Below are 16,742 nucleotides of genomic sequence, written 5' to 3'. Positions count from 1 at the left end.
AGCATTTTGTTGAGACTGTTTGTTTTGTTTCTTGCCAAAACTGGATAAGGGGTAGAGAATCCCTTGGAAAATTTGGAAAAGGATGGCTGAAAAATCTGAGAGATTCCCTGAATCAGTTTACCCCTCTTACCACATGTTTGATATATTCTGCAGTTATGGGTCCAAAAATTAACTCAATCTCCAGTGGAGAATTTGAAATCTCATTTTTCAGAACATCATCTGGGATGTTCTGAGAATGCAACCAGGCAACCCCCTTAAAACAATAACACTGACCATAGATCTAGAAGGGGTATCAACAGAGCCATACACACACGTTAAACAATGAATAATGTCCTCTGACATGGAAGAAATGAACCCATTTACATCAGATTTTTCCTCAGAAGACATTCCTCATACATTCACAATTAGTCAGAATAAACTTTAACCTATGAGCCTGACAATTCAAAATTCTGAAAATCAAAGATGCAAAAGCATACATATTTTCCCATACTTATCAATTATTTTGCCATCCTTGTAGGAAACTGAAGGATTGGAATTAACTAAATGTTTACCGGGAGTAGGATTAACTAAAGCTATAGCTGCTTTGTCAAGTTTGTGATGAGTATCTAAAAACATAAGTTTATAACTTTATCTGCATAGTTAAAAGAAACAGGCTGGCTATCAGGACAATTGCAGGCAGTGACACACACATCCTCCAATGGAGACAGCACAAGACGGAAGTGGGAAGGTTCTGGAAATTACATCTATAACAGCTCATAGTATTTTCTGATGGACTGCGAAACTTCTGTGTTCTCCCACTGAAAACAGTGGCACATTCTGGAAATAATCTAGGAGAAAGAGGTAATCTCACTGTGCTCTCCTCTGAATCTAAATCAGAAATCTGAGGCGAAACTCCTGCATCTGTCCCTTCATTTTCCTGACCATACTCAGAATCTTGAATCTCTTTAGGAAAAGAGGCATCCCGTTTTCTTTCACCAGAAACCACCTTATCAGAAAGATGAATAGCTTGAATTAGACTCTGGGCCATACTTAATAAAGTACTTTTGTCCAGGGGAATTTAAGAAGGAGAAGATACAAGGCATTCTAGTTTGTTAGGAAAGAGGTTGATGTCATTAATAAAGACCCATCTTGAAACATCTGGCAAGATATCCTTTTTCTTCCTAATTCTTCTCCTTTAACATAAACTATGTTACTTGATTCCAAGTGCACAAGTCTAAATCCTAATTTAAAATGTAGTGTCACATTTGCGTGACTTACCTTTTGAGTCAAGTTATGTGGTACATAAGGTGCTGATCAAGCTTTTTAGCCATCTGTGAACTTCTTTTGTGTTTCTTTAAAGAGAAATATTCCTCATAAAAATTCCTTTTTTCTGTGCTGATGTCACTGAAGATTAAGTGTGATTTTTAACCTCAGGGACATCAACACAGGGAAAAATGTGAGCTGTGTCAATAGAGTTTAAAGGATGCTTGCTGTACATGTGCAGAGGTGCATACATTAAACTCTATGGACCACTGGCTTATATGATGTCACTGAGAAAAACTCTTAACTTTATTTGGGTTGTGATTTCAATAAAAAATTTATGGAGCTGTTTATTGAGAAAATTGTCCAAATAAATTAGTTTTGACAATGGCAAGACGCATGGCATTGGCAGCTCTTAACTCACCAAATGCCGCAATGCAGTATAAAAGTATGACAATCCACTTTAACAGCTATTTGAGAGTCAGTGGTAATTCTGTGTGAGACACTTTACTGTTTATATATCTTAGTTTTTAAGTAATGATTATTTATGGGCTGCTATGACCATTATAGATTTAAATCTGCTGTTTTTTACATTGTATGCTATACATGTCTCATGTTATACTGGGCCTAGTTTTTAGGCATTTAAGTGCACAAACATGTGTTGTTTTGAGTGTGTGTGTGTGTGTGTGTGTGTGTGTGTGTGTGTGTGTGTGTGTGTGTGTGTGTGTGTGTGTGTGTGTGTGTGTGTGTGTAAAACCTTCCTCACACTCACCTTCCATTGAGTGGGAGAACTTTTCAGAGCTTTTGTGTAACTGAACAGCCATTCTCTTGTGGGCTTCCGAGGATTGGCAATTGACCGACACTTTCCATTGTTGGCAAGATAATTATCTTCAAGGAAAAACTTCCATATTTACTTTATATGGCAGAAACTGAAAACTTTCAGTGAATATATACATTTTCAGCTTGGAAAAGGTGTTTTTAACTGTCATGTGACTTTTAGTAACTTTTAAACAGTAGCATTACTTTTTTTTTAATTTTTGTGGAAAAAAGTTAAAACTAACTTAAAACTCCTTTTTCTGAGGTAAAATTCGAGTTATTTTACTTTTGAGGGCTTGGGAAAGTGTTTAATGTACTTTTTCATTGAGTTTTATGATGGGAATAGTGACTTTTTTGCTACTTGACTGTTTTACCAATTACTGCTGCCAGACAGATAGGCTGAACAGAATAAAGACAGACCCTCATGAAAGGAAACTAGATCAGGTAGTATTTCAGGATTTGATTCATCTGTAGGGAGTTAGCTGAAGTATACCTATTTGCCTCCTCTGAACAGCTGGCAAGATTCTTCTTCAGAACTCCACATAAGAAGGCCTGGAAGACAGATACCTTTTCATTTTCTTAGACAGTTGTGTTACTATATGCTTTTCTACCCATTCCACTGATATCCAGGGCACCTCTGAAGATTCAGAAGGAGTCCTTCAAGATCATTGTGGAGACTCCCTTCTGAGCAAGGCAACAGTAGTTCTCCTTTCTTTTGAAACCACCAAGGGCAATTATCACAAGCTTCCACACAGAATGAGTCTACTCATACAAGATAAGGTGTTTTGGATATACCCCAATCCCAAGCAACCTCAACTGAATTCCCTATATGCCCTTTTTGCTGTGGACATGCAGCATGTGCTAATGAAGGCAAAAAAGCCTGCTACTATAAAATCATACATTAGCAAATAAAAGGTTTTCTAATTGCTGCCAAAAACATAACCAACACCGATTCAGGGCTGGTTGTCTTCTGGTTTAAAATATTTGTCTGAGTTACTTATCCTATGGCCTTTCTTACCCTTCTGTCAAGGTTCATTAATTGGCCATTTCTGCATGTCTGCCATGGTCCTCCTCCTTCAATGCATTTTTATGGCAAAATGTTTTTGAAAAGGGTTTTGCATAAGAGGCCTTCAAGAAAATTGGTGGCTTCTCCTTGAGACCTTAACTTTGTGTTAGAGAAGCTAACACTTGATCCATTTGAACCAGCTAATCAGTCTGACTTGAGATTCTGAACATGGAAAACTCTTTTACTGATTGCTCTGATTTCTGCAAGAACAGTATGAGTTGCAAGCCCTTATGGTGAGTCAACCCTGTCTCATTTTTTTTTACAAAGACAGGGTTTCTTTGAGAAATAATCCTTCTTTTATGCTGAAAGTGGTATCCACATTTATTTTAAGTCAAACTATCCAACTCCCCATTTTCTTTTCTGAACCTAAACATGAGGAAAAAAGAATACTCCATTCTTTGGATGTCCATGCACAACTCTGGTTCTATCATGACAGAACTAAATATTTTCAGATCTTCAGATCAGTTGCTTATGTATTGTGAAGGTAAGAAGGGACAACCTGTATCAAAACAGACTATTTCCAAATGGTGGCCTTTGTTATACTCAACATAACAAAAGCATTCCAGGCAGGGTTCTGGCCAGTTCCACCAGGGCCTTTGATTCATTTATGTTTTCTTGAAAAAGATTAGTTTCCAGAAATATTCAAGAAGCAGTAACTTGGTCCCCTATTCACACATTTACAAGGCATTATAAACTTGATACCTTCAGTAGGTCTTCATCAGGCTATGCTAGGACCATTCTACAGGGGATCTTGGACCCTTCCCCTTCCTCCTCCCAAATACAATAAGCTAGGGTAATCTACCCATATAGCTTAGCCTGCTGCAGCAGTGAACGACATGATAAACCTGGAAAAGTTGTGTAAGTAAACTTACCAAAACAGCAGATGTTCAAATGATCACAGCTGCAGTAGCTGCTACCCCACCGTCCCTTGTTTTTTAGTGTGCTGTTTATGCCAGGGTGTGGGTACTTATGTTTTGTTCTTCTTAGCATTCTCCTTTTATAGCTAGGCCTCATTCTCAAATGTCATGAAAGCTATGAAGGGCTTGGCACTGAAACCTGTCTTTTTAGTCAACTCAACTCAAACTGATTGATGGTTTGGGTATGTTGAAGGTGCCTTGAAGCTTTGGAAGCTGGCCTGCTGTTATATCCTTAGAGGAATATACCACATATTGTTAAGGTTATGGCAGCAGTGATCATTTAGACATCTACTATTATGGTAAGTTTAAGTACACATCCGTACTTTCCTTTGCTATTGAGAGCTGAGCTCCTTGAATCCAATATTCAATTTATCCATTTCAGCTTATCGAGTCAACTAAGCCCATCAGTTTGCAGATATACTTCAGTTGTAAGCTTAAAATAGAAATCTTTTTTTTTTTTTTGGTTTCCAAGGCCATAACAAGTTGAAGGTTCCCAGGACAAAGGGTGTTACTTCTCAACTAGCCGTTCCCAATAATGTGAGCCCCTGCACATTTTAAGTTTATTGTTAACTGCTTAAGACCAAGCTTCTCAGTGACTAGGACTGAAGATAGGAAGATATTCCACTATCAAGCATGTTTTTGAGGTAATCTGAAACCCCTCAATAATGCTTTAAATTAGTGCAGTAACAACTGACAAACTAGATTTAAACTGGGATTTCTTTTTGAACTGAAGCACATTAAAGACCTGCGACTAGGCCTGTGCAGAGTTAGCCAAGATATTACACCAGAAGGTCTTTTTATTTGGATTCACTAGCTCAGCAGATATTTTCAATTTAGCTGTGAGGCCATACATCTCCAAGTCAGGTAAACCCAGACTTCTTCCTTCCAAAGAGCAATGACAGATGATTCCAGCTTAGATGAGGAGGATTACTAATCCAAAGAAAATGTCTTAACATAACTCCAGTATTCTCCTAAAAATAAGAAGGTGTGGGTAGAAGAAGGGCATGAGAAACCATAAAGAATGAAAAGTAAAAATAACCAAGGTGTGGTAGTTGTTATACTCACCATTCATTACAGTATTGCTTTACTTTCTCTAACATCACCTTATAAGTAGCAGAAAGAGATGCAGCTAGAGAGGAACACAACTGAACCCCCAGGTAAGTCAAATTATCATTACTCCTTAAAAAGAGTAAAGTGATAACTGTGTGTTGGGATATCATTGATCTTAACTACTTTTATCTTGCCTGAGTTTATTTTATAATATGATATAGAACCAAATAGTCAAATCTCATTCAACAGAAGTGATAAATGTTCTTCAGGATTTGTTAAATACACTAAATGATAACTGGCATACAAGGAAGGGTTATATTCATCTCCTCCCAAATGGTAGCCAGCAAGGGGTAAATGCCTGTGACAAAAAGATTTTTATGTTTTATTCTTTAAATTATTCATACTGATGATCAACTGAATTTTTAAACTTATTTTGCAGTATAACTCAGTTCTGATGACATCCTGTATATTAAGTTGAAAACTGGAGAGAAGTTTAATAACAGAAGAACTTCTCTTTGGTACCTTGTGGAGTACATTTGTGTTTAATATGGCAATTTCTCATACTTCAGCTTGCTTTTTTGGCTCTAGTTTTGTGTTACATATGAGTGCCATAGTTAGAAAAATACCTAGAAAAGTATTGACATGGCATGCCTTTTGGTCAGAAAGATCTATAGAAAGCTGTAGAACAGAAAAAAGAAAAAGTAAAAATGAAAGAAAAAGAAAGAACAGGCATCTTTAAAAAAGCAGTATTTGTGTAAGATGCACATGGTTAAGTAATATAACATAGTTATGGCTACATACTGTTGATGAACTGTAGGCCTGGGTATTTCCCTTAGGTTCTATTCATTTATCAATTAATTACTTAATTAATTTAATTAATTGTGTTTTTTGTGACCGGGGTGGCCCAAATGAGGAATAATAATCCTTTTTCAGTGGGATCCTATGAAGAAAAGCTCTTAACACAGAAATACGTTCAAGAAGCACAACATAAACATTAATTTAATGGAATTTGATTGTCTAAGTAAGATTTTTCAGCATTTATTATACACTTGAAGGAAGGAAAGGAGACAGAAAAGACAAAATAAAAAATGGTTGTAATAGGAGTGATCCACATGTACAATGCAAATCTGAGTCATTCACATAACTTGATTAATGGTATGCTACAGATGACCGAGTGCTAGTAACTCATGACACACTTGCTCACTGCCACTTGCTTTAAAAAACAAGTTATTGAACTCCCACTAGCCCAATTTCCTAATTCCATTTAGGCATCCAATTACTTAGTTTTATAAAATGGTATAGCCCTACCACAGCCATAGCACTAACCCAGAAACTCCCACTCATTTTTCAGTCTGAATCCTCACTCCCATACCTTAAAGTTCCACTCTCCCAACAAGTCCATGTCACTCTCTAAACCTTAAACTCCAACTCCTTTGCTAAACAGAATTTCCCTCATCATTACCTAACCCTAAAACTCCCTTCCAACTCCCTAACCATAAAATTAATCTCCTGCTCCCTCCCCATGTCTGCTTGCCTGAAAGTGGGTCCACTTTTAAATTTTGAAATACCAACATCTCGAGTTTTGAGATACCGAACTCAAAACATCGAAATTTTGGTATCTTGAAAGTTAAAAGTGAATGAAATAAAAAGAAAAGACAGCTAAAATAATGTTTTTGCAGGCAGGCAAGCCCCCCCTGCACCCCCACACCCCCCTAATTAAATATACCAACCCCAAGATGTGCACCCACCACACCCCCTACTTAAATATACCAACTCCGAGATCGCTCTACAGTGAAGAGAACGGTAATTCTCCTGTTCCACTTACCATTTTCTTCACTGTAGCGCGATCTCGGAGTTGGAATATTAAAGTAGGGGAGGTGTGGGGGTGCAGGGGGGCTTGACCCCTGCAAACACATTATTTTAGCTGTCTTTTTTTTTTTTGGTTCACTTTTGAATTTCGAGATACCAACATCTCGATGCTTTGAGTTCGGTATCTCAAAACTCGAGATTTTGGTATTTTGAAATTTAAAAGTGAACCCCTGAATGTATATTTGAGTTTGACCATTAGGGGCAGCCTACATAAGCTACAGGATGCTTTTTCCTCTGGCATTGAGACAGTGTTTTTTTCATCTCTTGAGACTTGAGCATTTGAAGTAAACACTGATTAAGTCTGTTGGTTCCTCATTGAAAGATGAAATTGCATATAAAAAGTACTACTCAGCTAATTTAAGGAAACATAAATAAAATGAAACAGCGCCATTAATCATCACACTTAAAAAGTGAAATACCTTTCCTGTGCCCAGCCTTCAGTCACAAATAGGAGTGCATAGCTTTAGTCTGAATTGATCTGTTACTGGGTGTTGTTACATCTGTTCTACTATTATATGCTCCTGCAATTTTGGTAAGACACTGTTGTCATTTTTAGTCTGTATTATAAAGAATTTTTTTTCATCACAGAAGTCCACTCTGCTAAAAGCATGGTGACCTGCAGAAGGTAATTATATAGTGTATATTTTGACCTGCCATATTCAATGTGAAATTTTGCTGTAAAATATGATAACCTTTAGAATGTGATGAAATGGGCTTCAAAAAATGAGAGACATACCTCCAAAGTGTAATGAAATGTTAATGCCCGATACTGATTAACTACTATCTAAAAAGTTTTGTAAATTATTATAACAAATCACTGCATGCTGACATCACTGTCATGCTGTTTATGGAGTCACAATAAAATGTATTTTGAAAGAAAGTTATCTGGATTTACCTGTTCCTTTTTTGCATGTAAATGGTAAATGGTAGTTACAGGGGACATCATTCCACTCGCCATGCATATTCCACACCATCACGACGCAGTCTTCTCCATTGGCAAAGTAGTTATCTGGCTGGTGAGGCATCCACTTTTCAAATTGCTGTTAGGATAAAAAAATGAAATGTCCAAACTTAACGGCTAGTAAGCTTCATAGTAGTAGTTTCATAATTGAGTTACATTAATCACAGTGGTACTTATTCACTTAAAAGGCATCCATATGCCCTGCTGTGGCCAAAAGGGCTTTCTTAGGAATTTCTCTTTCAATATAGAACACACGTCTTCCTACAATACAAATGACTAGACCCTCTGTAGCTTTGAAAGGGGGGGCCCACTAGTACATCGTTGATGTTTCCTTCTACAAATGCTTTCAGGATCCCATTTGATAATGCCATTGTGTTACAGGAATTAGCCTAATGTCCATTCATAAGTAAGCTGATGTCTTTTGCTTCTGCTTAGTATTTTGAGTACTCTGTAGCAGTGAATTTGAAATGCATTTTTATACTACACTGATGAGCAATCTTTTATCTAATTCCTCTATGTATGTGTATGTGCATGTATAAGAATGTTTCAAGCTACCTTATCATGTCAGCAAGCAAACAGACATAAATACACACACCTGTTCATGGTGCTATCAGCACATGTTCTCTTACTAGGAAATCATTACACTAAATGGATTCTAGATTCATCGTACAATAAATAAGCTTGAATTTTTGTTTTTTCATGCCTAATTACAAACTCCTGAATACAGTAGGCATGGCCTCATCTGAAAAGCCAGTACCAGGAGCAAATGGTGGAAATAGATCCATTTTGGATGACATGGTCACTGTGGTGATTAAACAGTCCTGCTGTGATATGACTCTAGAGCTTATGACACCAGGTCCAAAATGACAGTTATACTGATACCTTAGATAATTAACTTTTTCAGTCTTGTGTGAAAGATTAAGATATCACTCGACTGACAAACTGGAGCAGTGGTCCCCATTTTCAAAAAGGGTGACAGTGGGATGTGTTTCAATTACAGAGGGATGACACTGCTCAACTGTCCATAGAAAGCATATGCCGGAGTGCTGGAAAAGAAGCTTCATCCAATACTCAAGCTTTCTGTTTAGAAGAAGCAATGCAGATTCTGTACTGGCCATGGAAAAATGGATCAATGTTTTGTCCTTGCACAGATATTGGAGTGACCAGGGTAGTTTGCCAATGTTCTTTATATGTGTATTTGTATTGGAGAAGGCATACTCTAGAACATATAGGATTCCATGACAGCTGTACATGCTGTTCAGTTTCTGTGTTTAAAGACTGAGAGTTGTGTTTGCATTTTCACTATTATGTTCAAAACATTTAAGGCGGATGTTAGGAGAGGTCACAAGATGCAGATTTGTTGAGTCTGTTTGTACTGGACAACAAAAGTAGCCATAGTCTGATGAGTATGTAGTTTGGGTTTTATCTTTGCTATTTACAGATAATGTTTAACTGCTCCCCTCAAGTGACTGTGATCTCCATGTTGCACTGGGGCAATTTATTGCTCATAATCAGAAGCCAAAGTTGATAGCTGCCTTCAGGAAAATGAGTAGATTGTCAGTGGAGATTGTTGAGTATTTTGTTGTTTTCTTCATGAGTGGGGTACAGGGCTTGGGTGGTGGAATAGTGGGTATGGAATATGGTGGAATACGGGTTGGGAGGGTGGCCTAATGGTTAAGGTGTTTGCCTTACAAACTCAGGGTGCAGGGTTTGAGTCTCACAAGGGATAATTGGCTAGGCTTAAAATGGCTCACAAGGGCAGTTAGCCTAATACTAACCCTATGTCAGTAGATGGGTGCAATTGTGGTATTATGGCAGGCACTGTACCAGACTGGGGTGGTGAAGGGTGAGATCAGTTGTAAGACAGAGCTGTCAGTTTACTAGTCAGGCTACTTCCTCATCCTCACCTATGCCCATGAGTTTTGGATAATTACACAAAAGAATGATATTATGAGTACACTCAGTAAAATGAGGTCTTTGTTCATGGTGGCTGCATCCACTTTTAATGACAGAGGGATCAGCATTTTGTCTGTCCACAGAAGTTGGAGCTATCCAGGATGTCCTTAGGAAAAAGTCACTGCTCATCTGTATTGAGAGAAATCAGTTAAACCAGTTTTGGTATATTATGGGGATACTGCCAGGACATCAACCAGAATTGTACCAGGCACAGTCTACTCAGATGTGGCCTAAGAAACGACAGAGGACATGTTGGAGCGATTATATATTTTGGATTACCTGGGAATGTTTTAGGATTCTAAAGGATAATTTGGAGACTCTTGCTTGAGACAGGGGACCCTGATTATCTTGGTATCTTCATGAACTAGTACCTTAGAAAATTAAGATGTCGATGCTGATTATGACATGGCCTAGTAAAGTCTGTCGACAACAGTTGTCTAATTATGACCCTGGCATTTCAATTAATCTGAATAAGTTAAGCTTAATTGCTAGACCTGACTCTCAGTTTTCAACAGGAATGGTATGATTCTAGGTGCATTTATAAATCATCTATGATCAAAGAGTCATTAGACATCAGACCATCTAAGAGTTATGATTTTTTTTAAATACCCTTCATTGCAAATCAAGATGCTGAGTGCCAATTTCAACTCCAGCTTCCATAAAGGCAAGTCAAGTTTTAATTAATTGAAAGCTATACTACTAAACTAGTGTAAGCTAGGAAATATGTCTGCTCCTAAAGGTAAACCTATATGTTTAGGCAGAAGTGCTCTGGCCTGATAGTCTCTTTGGCATAGAGGCATAGAAGAAAAATATACTTGGTTCAGGGCTGCCGAGAGCACCCCTGCCTTACTAGGCTATACCTCATTCCACACTTTCCAACCCCAAAATGAGGTCAGAAAGACTAAGGGTGGTGAAGTATCTGTCTTCATTAAGGACAGGCACACCGCTAGACTGGTTTACCAACATGATGCACTGGAATTACTCCAGGTGCAACTGACAGTTGGCAAGGCACTCATCCAAGTTATAGCCAGCTATAGACCCCACTCCATGTCTCAAGACACCCACACCTCCTACCTGGACCTACTTGACTCCATCAAGTTACTCCCTAACACCCTGATCCTTGGTGACTTCAGCTACCCCACCATAGACTGAGTGAACTATTGTTTCACTAATGCACTCACCCAATGATTCCTTGACTTCATCAATTCTAATGCACTAGATCAGCTGGTCTTATCCCCAACAAGGGGAGATAACATACTGGACTTGTTCTGACCAACATGGGCAACCGCTGCACCACTCCCATAGTATGTTCTTCCCTGGTGAGATCAGATCATCGGTCTGTCTCATTCAAACTTTCTAACACACCCAGCCCCTCTCCAGCCATAACCAGGCTAAAAAACTTCTCAAAAGCTGACTACAACCTCCTAAGGGAGGGAATCAGCAGATTTACACCACCACCCCCCTCAGATGATGCAGACAACTATGCTGAACAGTACACCAGTGCAGTATACAAGCACCTGTACAACTGCATGGACTCAGACATACCCAACAGAACTAAAATCTGCTCCTCAAGAAACACAAACCTGTCTGGTGGACATCCTCTATCAACAGGCTTTACAACAAAAGGAAGAAACTCTGTTGTCCAAGGGTAAAAAAGAACAAATTCCAAATTGGAAAAACTCCCTCCTCTGCCTCAACAAGTAAATTAGATCACTAGTTAAAACTTCCAAAGCCAGTTATGAGTGGAAACTAGCCTGCAAAACAAAGGGAAACCACAAGTCCTTCTTCAGTTATGTTAGGAAGCTCTATGACAAAGCTCAAGTTTGTTCTGAACTAGTACTTAATGGTACCACTTATACTGATCCTGTTGACTTAGCCAACCCTGCTGGCTGATAGGTTCAGTGCAAACTTCACCCCCTTATCACCTTTGCCCAGTCAACATCTTCAATACTTGTCCCACACCTCACATCTCTGTAGATCAAGTGTTAAAGGCCCTATCCAAGGCAAAGAACACAGCTTCCATGGGACCTGATAATATCCCAGGCTGTATTCATCACCATCTCCAGCAAGAACTAGCTTCATTACTGAGCACCCTATTCAACCACAGCCTAACTATAGGCTTCATTCAAGCAGAGTCATCCCTTTGCAGAAAGGTGGTGCCATTACTGACCCAGGAAACTATCGGCTCATCAGTCTGACAAATCTGATCTGTAAAGTCATGGAGCATATTATTATGGATCTCATAAACAAGGACATAGGCAATCTCCAAGCACTCAACCCCACCCATTTCGGTTTAATCAGGGGCAGATCTTGCCTATTGAACCTAGTTGACTTCTTTGACACTATCACCAAGGCCCTGGTTGAGGGAAAGTCAGTACATACAGCTTAGCCTGACCTGGCCAAGGCCATTGACACAATCCCCCACTCAGGCATCATCAAAAAGCTAATGCAACTTGGTGTTATCCCTATCTAGTTAGATGGGAGGCCAACTGGCTCACAGATAGGACTTACAAGGTTAAAATTGACACTGTCACCTCCAACAGCAAACCTGTCACTAGTGTTGTACCCAGGAATCTGTCCTGCGACCCCTACTGTTTGGCATATACTTGTCAGAGGTCCAGGAAAAGACAAAGGCCTGTGGCTGACCAAGTTTGCGGATGACTGTAAGTTGGGTGCTGTCATTGACTCCCCAGTTGATGTTAATATACTGCAAGAGGGTCTCACAGCTACAAATAACTGGTGCCAAAGTCATGGCCTTAAGTTAAACACAAAAAAATGTATTATCGTACCATTTGGCAAAAACATGGCATCGACTGATTACCACATGAACAGCAACCCCCTATGCATACAACCTGTGGTGAGAGACCTTGGTACAAAGGTTGACAACAATCTCACAGTCGACCATCATTTGGCGGCGGTGGTCACAAAAGCCTTTTACTTGGGTCATCTTGTAAGTAAAGGGATTACATCTTGAAAAAAGGAGGTTATTACCTCTCTGTACTGCTCCCTTATAAGATCTATAATTGAGTATAATGCTCCATTTGGTATGTACCTCTCCAAACACCTGCACCAAATGGAAAGGCCACAGAAATACCTCACAAAGAGAATATATTACCTTTAACACCTATCCTATGTGGACAGGCTTAAATCACTATCACTCTACTCCGTATCATACAGATGGCTCAGAGGTGATCGGAGTCTTGCCTACAAGGCAATATCAGACCTTGCCCTACTAGAGATGCTCCATATCGTAAGTCTAGCTCCTCACGCAGTACCCGCTTGATAGGCCTAAATCTAATATGCAACATCAGCAAAACCTGCTGGAGAGACAGGTTTGTCTCCCAGAGGCTGCCCTGTCTCTGGACTAGACTTCCCATACATGTCAAACATTGTACCTCACTGACCCTCTTCAAATGCAGTCTTGATGAGTGGATGGGAAACCATAAATTTGTCCCATGGGTTCCACCTTTGTCTCTCACTGGGAGGGATGACAGGTGCTGACTGAGGTTTCTTTTTTTTTGGGATAAACTGTTGGCTAGGCTTGTAAGGGCCGCAGAGTCATTAGGCTTGTAATCTCCTATTATCCTATGATATAATCACAATCAAAGCTACATGTGCTTAGTAATGAGGCTAAGCTTCCCACATATTCCTTATGCATGGAGCTTTACCACCCGCAGCTCCCTCCCCCATTGAATGCAGCATATATTCAGGTTCCACCATAACAGTACAGACTATACATTTTCAATAAAATGTGACATCACAGTAATGCACTTCAATGAATTGTATAGATACCTACTGTAAATTTCAGTTTAAGGTGTGTCAGCTGCCTTGCCATGTCTTTAATAATGTAGCTGTAACTCATTGTTATATATTCCTGACAGAAACAAAATTGGCTTGTTTCTAAACATTTTGTATTTTTTTATAGTTGTGGTTATCAATATTGCTTTCATTCTTTTTTTGCTTAAATTTTGGCCAAACACTGTTTAGATTTTGTTTTGTTGCACTGGCACATCTGCTGAAGTGTGCATTTTATTTTGCAGTAAATTATTTTGTGCCCACAAGTGTACTTGTAGCCTATCAAAGGAAAATTCTTTGCCCCCTTTAAGAGTTATTTTAGATATGGAAGTGACAGCGCATAGAAGACTAACTGGCTGAAAATTGTTGATCATGGCAAAGTGCTTGTCATGAGTTTGAAACTATAAAGTTCTTCTGTAGTAGCAATCTCTCAACACCTCCCATGTAGGGAGATATCACTTCTGCACCCTCAGTCTTAATCTATGTTCACTGTACCTCAAAGTAATGATACACCATTCTGCAGTGACCTCATGCAATGAATGCACGTTTGACCAAGAGCATTCTTGCAACCACATTGTCATCATGGTACTGAATGGATACCTTATTGATTGCTCTATCAGCATCCTTTTGTGCTATTGGTTGAACTGCAGAGGGAAGCACTATCTCTATATCAGCCAGTGGTGTGCTACTCGATTCTTTAATGATGCCCTGAATTTTGTGTATTTTTATATTAAGTAGTCACTGGTTCTAAAACCTAGCACACTCCTAAACTCCAGCATTAGCTTCTCAGCAGCTTACCAGTTGATGTGCTAGTCTATACACTGTTGCTTGCTATTTGCAAAATTCAGATGTTCCATCCCAGGTGATGGTGCATATCAGACTTTGCATTATTATGCTCGGTTCCTTACTATGTGTGATCTACTCTTGCACTTTTGTGACAGGTGTAACTATCACATTGGAGAAACTCTTGCAGAATCCCAAAACTGCATTTCTACCCTTCTTTTCCTTGTTGTATACCTCAGGACACGTCCCTACAGCTTTGGAGACTCTGGCATACTGGAAGTGCATACTTCACAGATGGTTCCCAAAAGATGCTTTTCTAACACACTTCCAATCCTAAATATAGCAGATTTGTCATGATCATTGCTACTCATCATACAGCTAATATTTTGAAATGGATTCCTACCGTACAGAGCTCATCTGCAGAACAGAACAAGGAAACAGCAGAGTTGGTAGAGCTGTTATCATTGTGTCTGACCAACAGGCACATCTGGATTTCTTCTTTAACAAGGAAATGGACATTGGCATCAGTCATGAATGTGTTGTCACCTACTGCTCCTTAGTTTTATTGTATAGCTTCCAGAGTACCAGAAATATTGCTGCTGCTCAAATGAATTCCCTTCTGTCTTCATAGTGATGATGATGAGCATATTCAAGAATCTGCCCAGTACTCCAGTATGCCTTTAATGACCTTTACTTACTTTTGAAATGGACTTGACAGTACCATAGTCAGAAACAGAAGCATTACATCATGGTCAGCAGTTTTCTGCTCCTTAATAATCTCAGATGTTTTAAGTATAGAAAATGCCTTCTCAAAAAGTGTTTAGCTTACTACAGATCTTTCCATAGTTAACCAGATCTCAACACTGATTTTTACTTTTAATATGTCTATAGTGCCAAGTTTGTTAATATTTTTCTAGTTTAATATCCTATGCATTATAATCTTGTTTTATTTATCATCGAGTGTTTGCATGATATATCTTTTTGATAGCTATCAGGCGCCTATATACTCTGACTGCAAAGATCGTGAAAAAATATTTGAAACCACAGTGGCACTATGGTGGCATTCACAGTATACCTTTTCTTGGGACTGTTTTAAGAGAAATGACACTGCTTCACAAATATTATGAAGTTTGCCACTGATGCATTGTTATTATGAAGTGCAGGAAGTAATGTACCTGTTTATTTCACAGCAGAAGATGCAGTGCAATTATATTGGAAATACTAGAACATTTTAAAACAAAAATGCCTGTGTTCTGTGTTTCTTGTTTTATATTTTATTGCTTAGTGGGTGACATACTATACTGTGAATAAAATAGTAACCATTTGAAATGTTGGGACCCACTGCAGTGAGTCCTGAAATGCAGTGACTGAATGGCCGAAAGATGGACATACATATATTAAGTCTGAGATGCCATTTCTTTTTACTCCGAGTTATGGCAATGTCGGAGTTGGTATGTAGAAGATAGGGTGTGATAGGGGTGTGTGGGTGGAGCTTGCTCCCATGGGGGGGGTGCGTGGGTACTTGCACCCCCTGAAAAAGAAGGATGTAAGGCGATGAGTGATTTTGAATATTCACTGTTCTCTTGGTTTTCAGTCTTTTCTTTTTCTGCTTGTCAGCACTCGGCATTTTGAGTGGCGACATTTCAACAGAGAGCAGAATAAAATTCATTATTTAGACCTGAATTACTTTCTTACAGTTTCCACATATATAGTGTATGAACTGAAGCAAGCTGCAGAACAAGAACAAAGAGTACATATTATTGCTGAAAAATGCCAGTTGTTCCTACCTTATCCAGTTACCAAACTACCAGACGTTGAAGAAATAGATAAATAAATGCAGCTGCTAAATCATTTCCTCACTCCAGTTTTTTTTTTTTTGGTATATCTTGCTTTCCCATCCTTGAGGCTAGAGGGAACATTTAAATGTGTTTTGTTGCTTAGATTAATAATGGACTGTAGACTGCCTGCCTAGTACTTACATATGAGCCTATGATGCTGTAGCTTAAAATATGCCCCTCTTATGGAATCCGATGAAGAGGGATCAGTGCCACAGGGTCATGGGTCATTTATGCCACTGCTAGCTCTATTTCTAGGGTATTGATAGTTACAGTGCATTTCATTACATAAAGAAGCTAGCAGAAGGAGATCCTATGTCGGCTTATTCCTCTTGAATGCTACAACTAATATAGGCAGACTCCCCTCCCTCATTCCATCACCTTGTCCCAAGATTTTTTTTGAAGGCTTCAGCTGTCTTAGCCTCTAATACCCAATCAGAAAGTTGGTGTCCCCT

At 39.0% G+C, this 16,742-nt stretch overlaps 1 protein-coding gene across 2 annotated transcripts in view; it reads right to left on the bottom strand.

Annotated features, from left to right (window-relative positions):
• ACAN (aggrecan) overlaps window positions 1-16,742 on the bottom strand; it is a 538,406-nt gene that overhangs the window by 38,660 nt on the left and 483,004 nt on the right. For both annotated transcript variants that reach the window (XM_044078192.1, XM_044078191.1), the window contains one exon: window positions 7,853-7,997. In XM_044078192.1, coding sequence (XP_043934127.1) covers window positions 7,853-7,997 — 145 coding nt within the window. The remainder of the gene's footprint in view (window positions 1-7,852; window positions 7,998-16,742) is intronic.

The sequence above is a fragment of the Protopterus annectens genome, chromosome 7.part0, assembly GCF_019279795.1.
Source record: "Protopterus annectens isolate FY-2018-M chromosome 7.part0, PAN1.0, whole genome shotgun sequence".
In the NCBI taxonomy this organism is placed as follows: domain Eukaryota; kingdom Metazoa; phylum Chordata; order Ceratodontiformes; family Protopteridae; genus Protopterus; species Protopterus annectens.
Note: the sequence above shows the minus strand (reverse complement) of the source record. Positions and strands in the feature narration are given on the sequence as shown.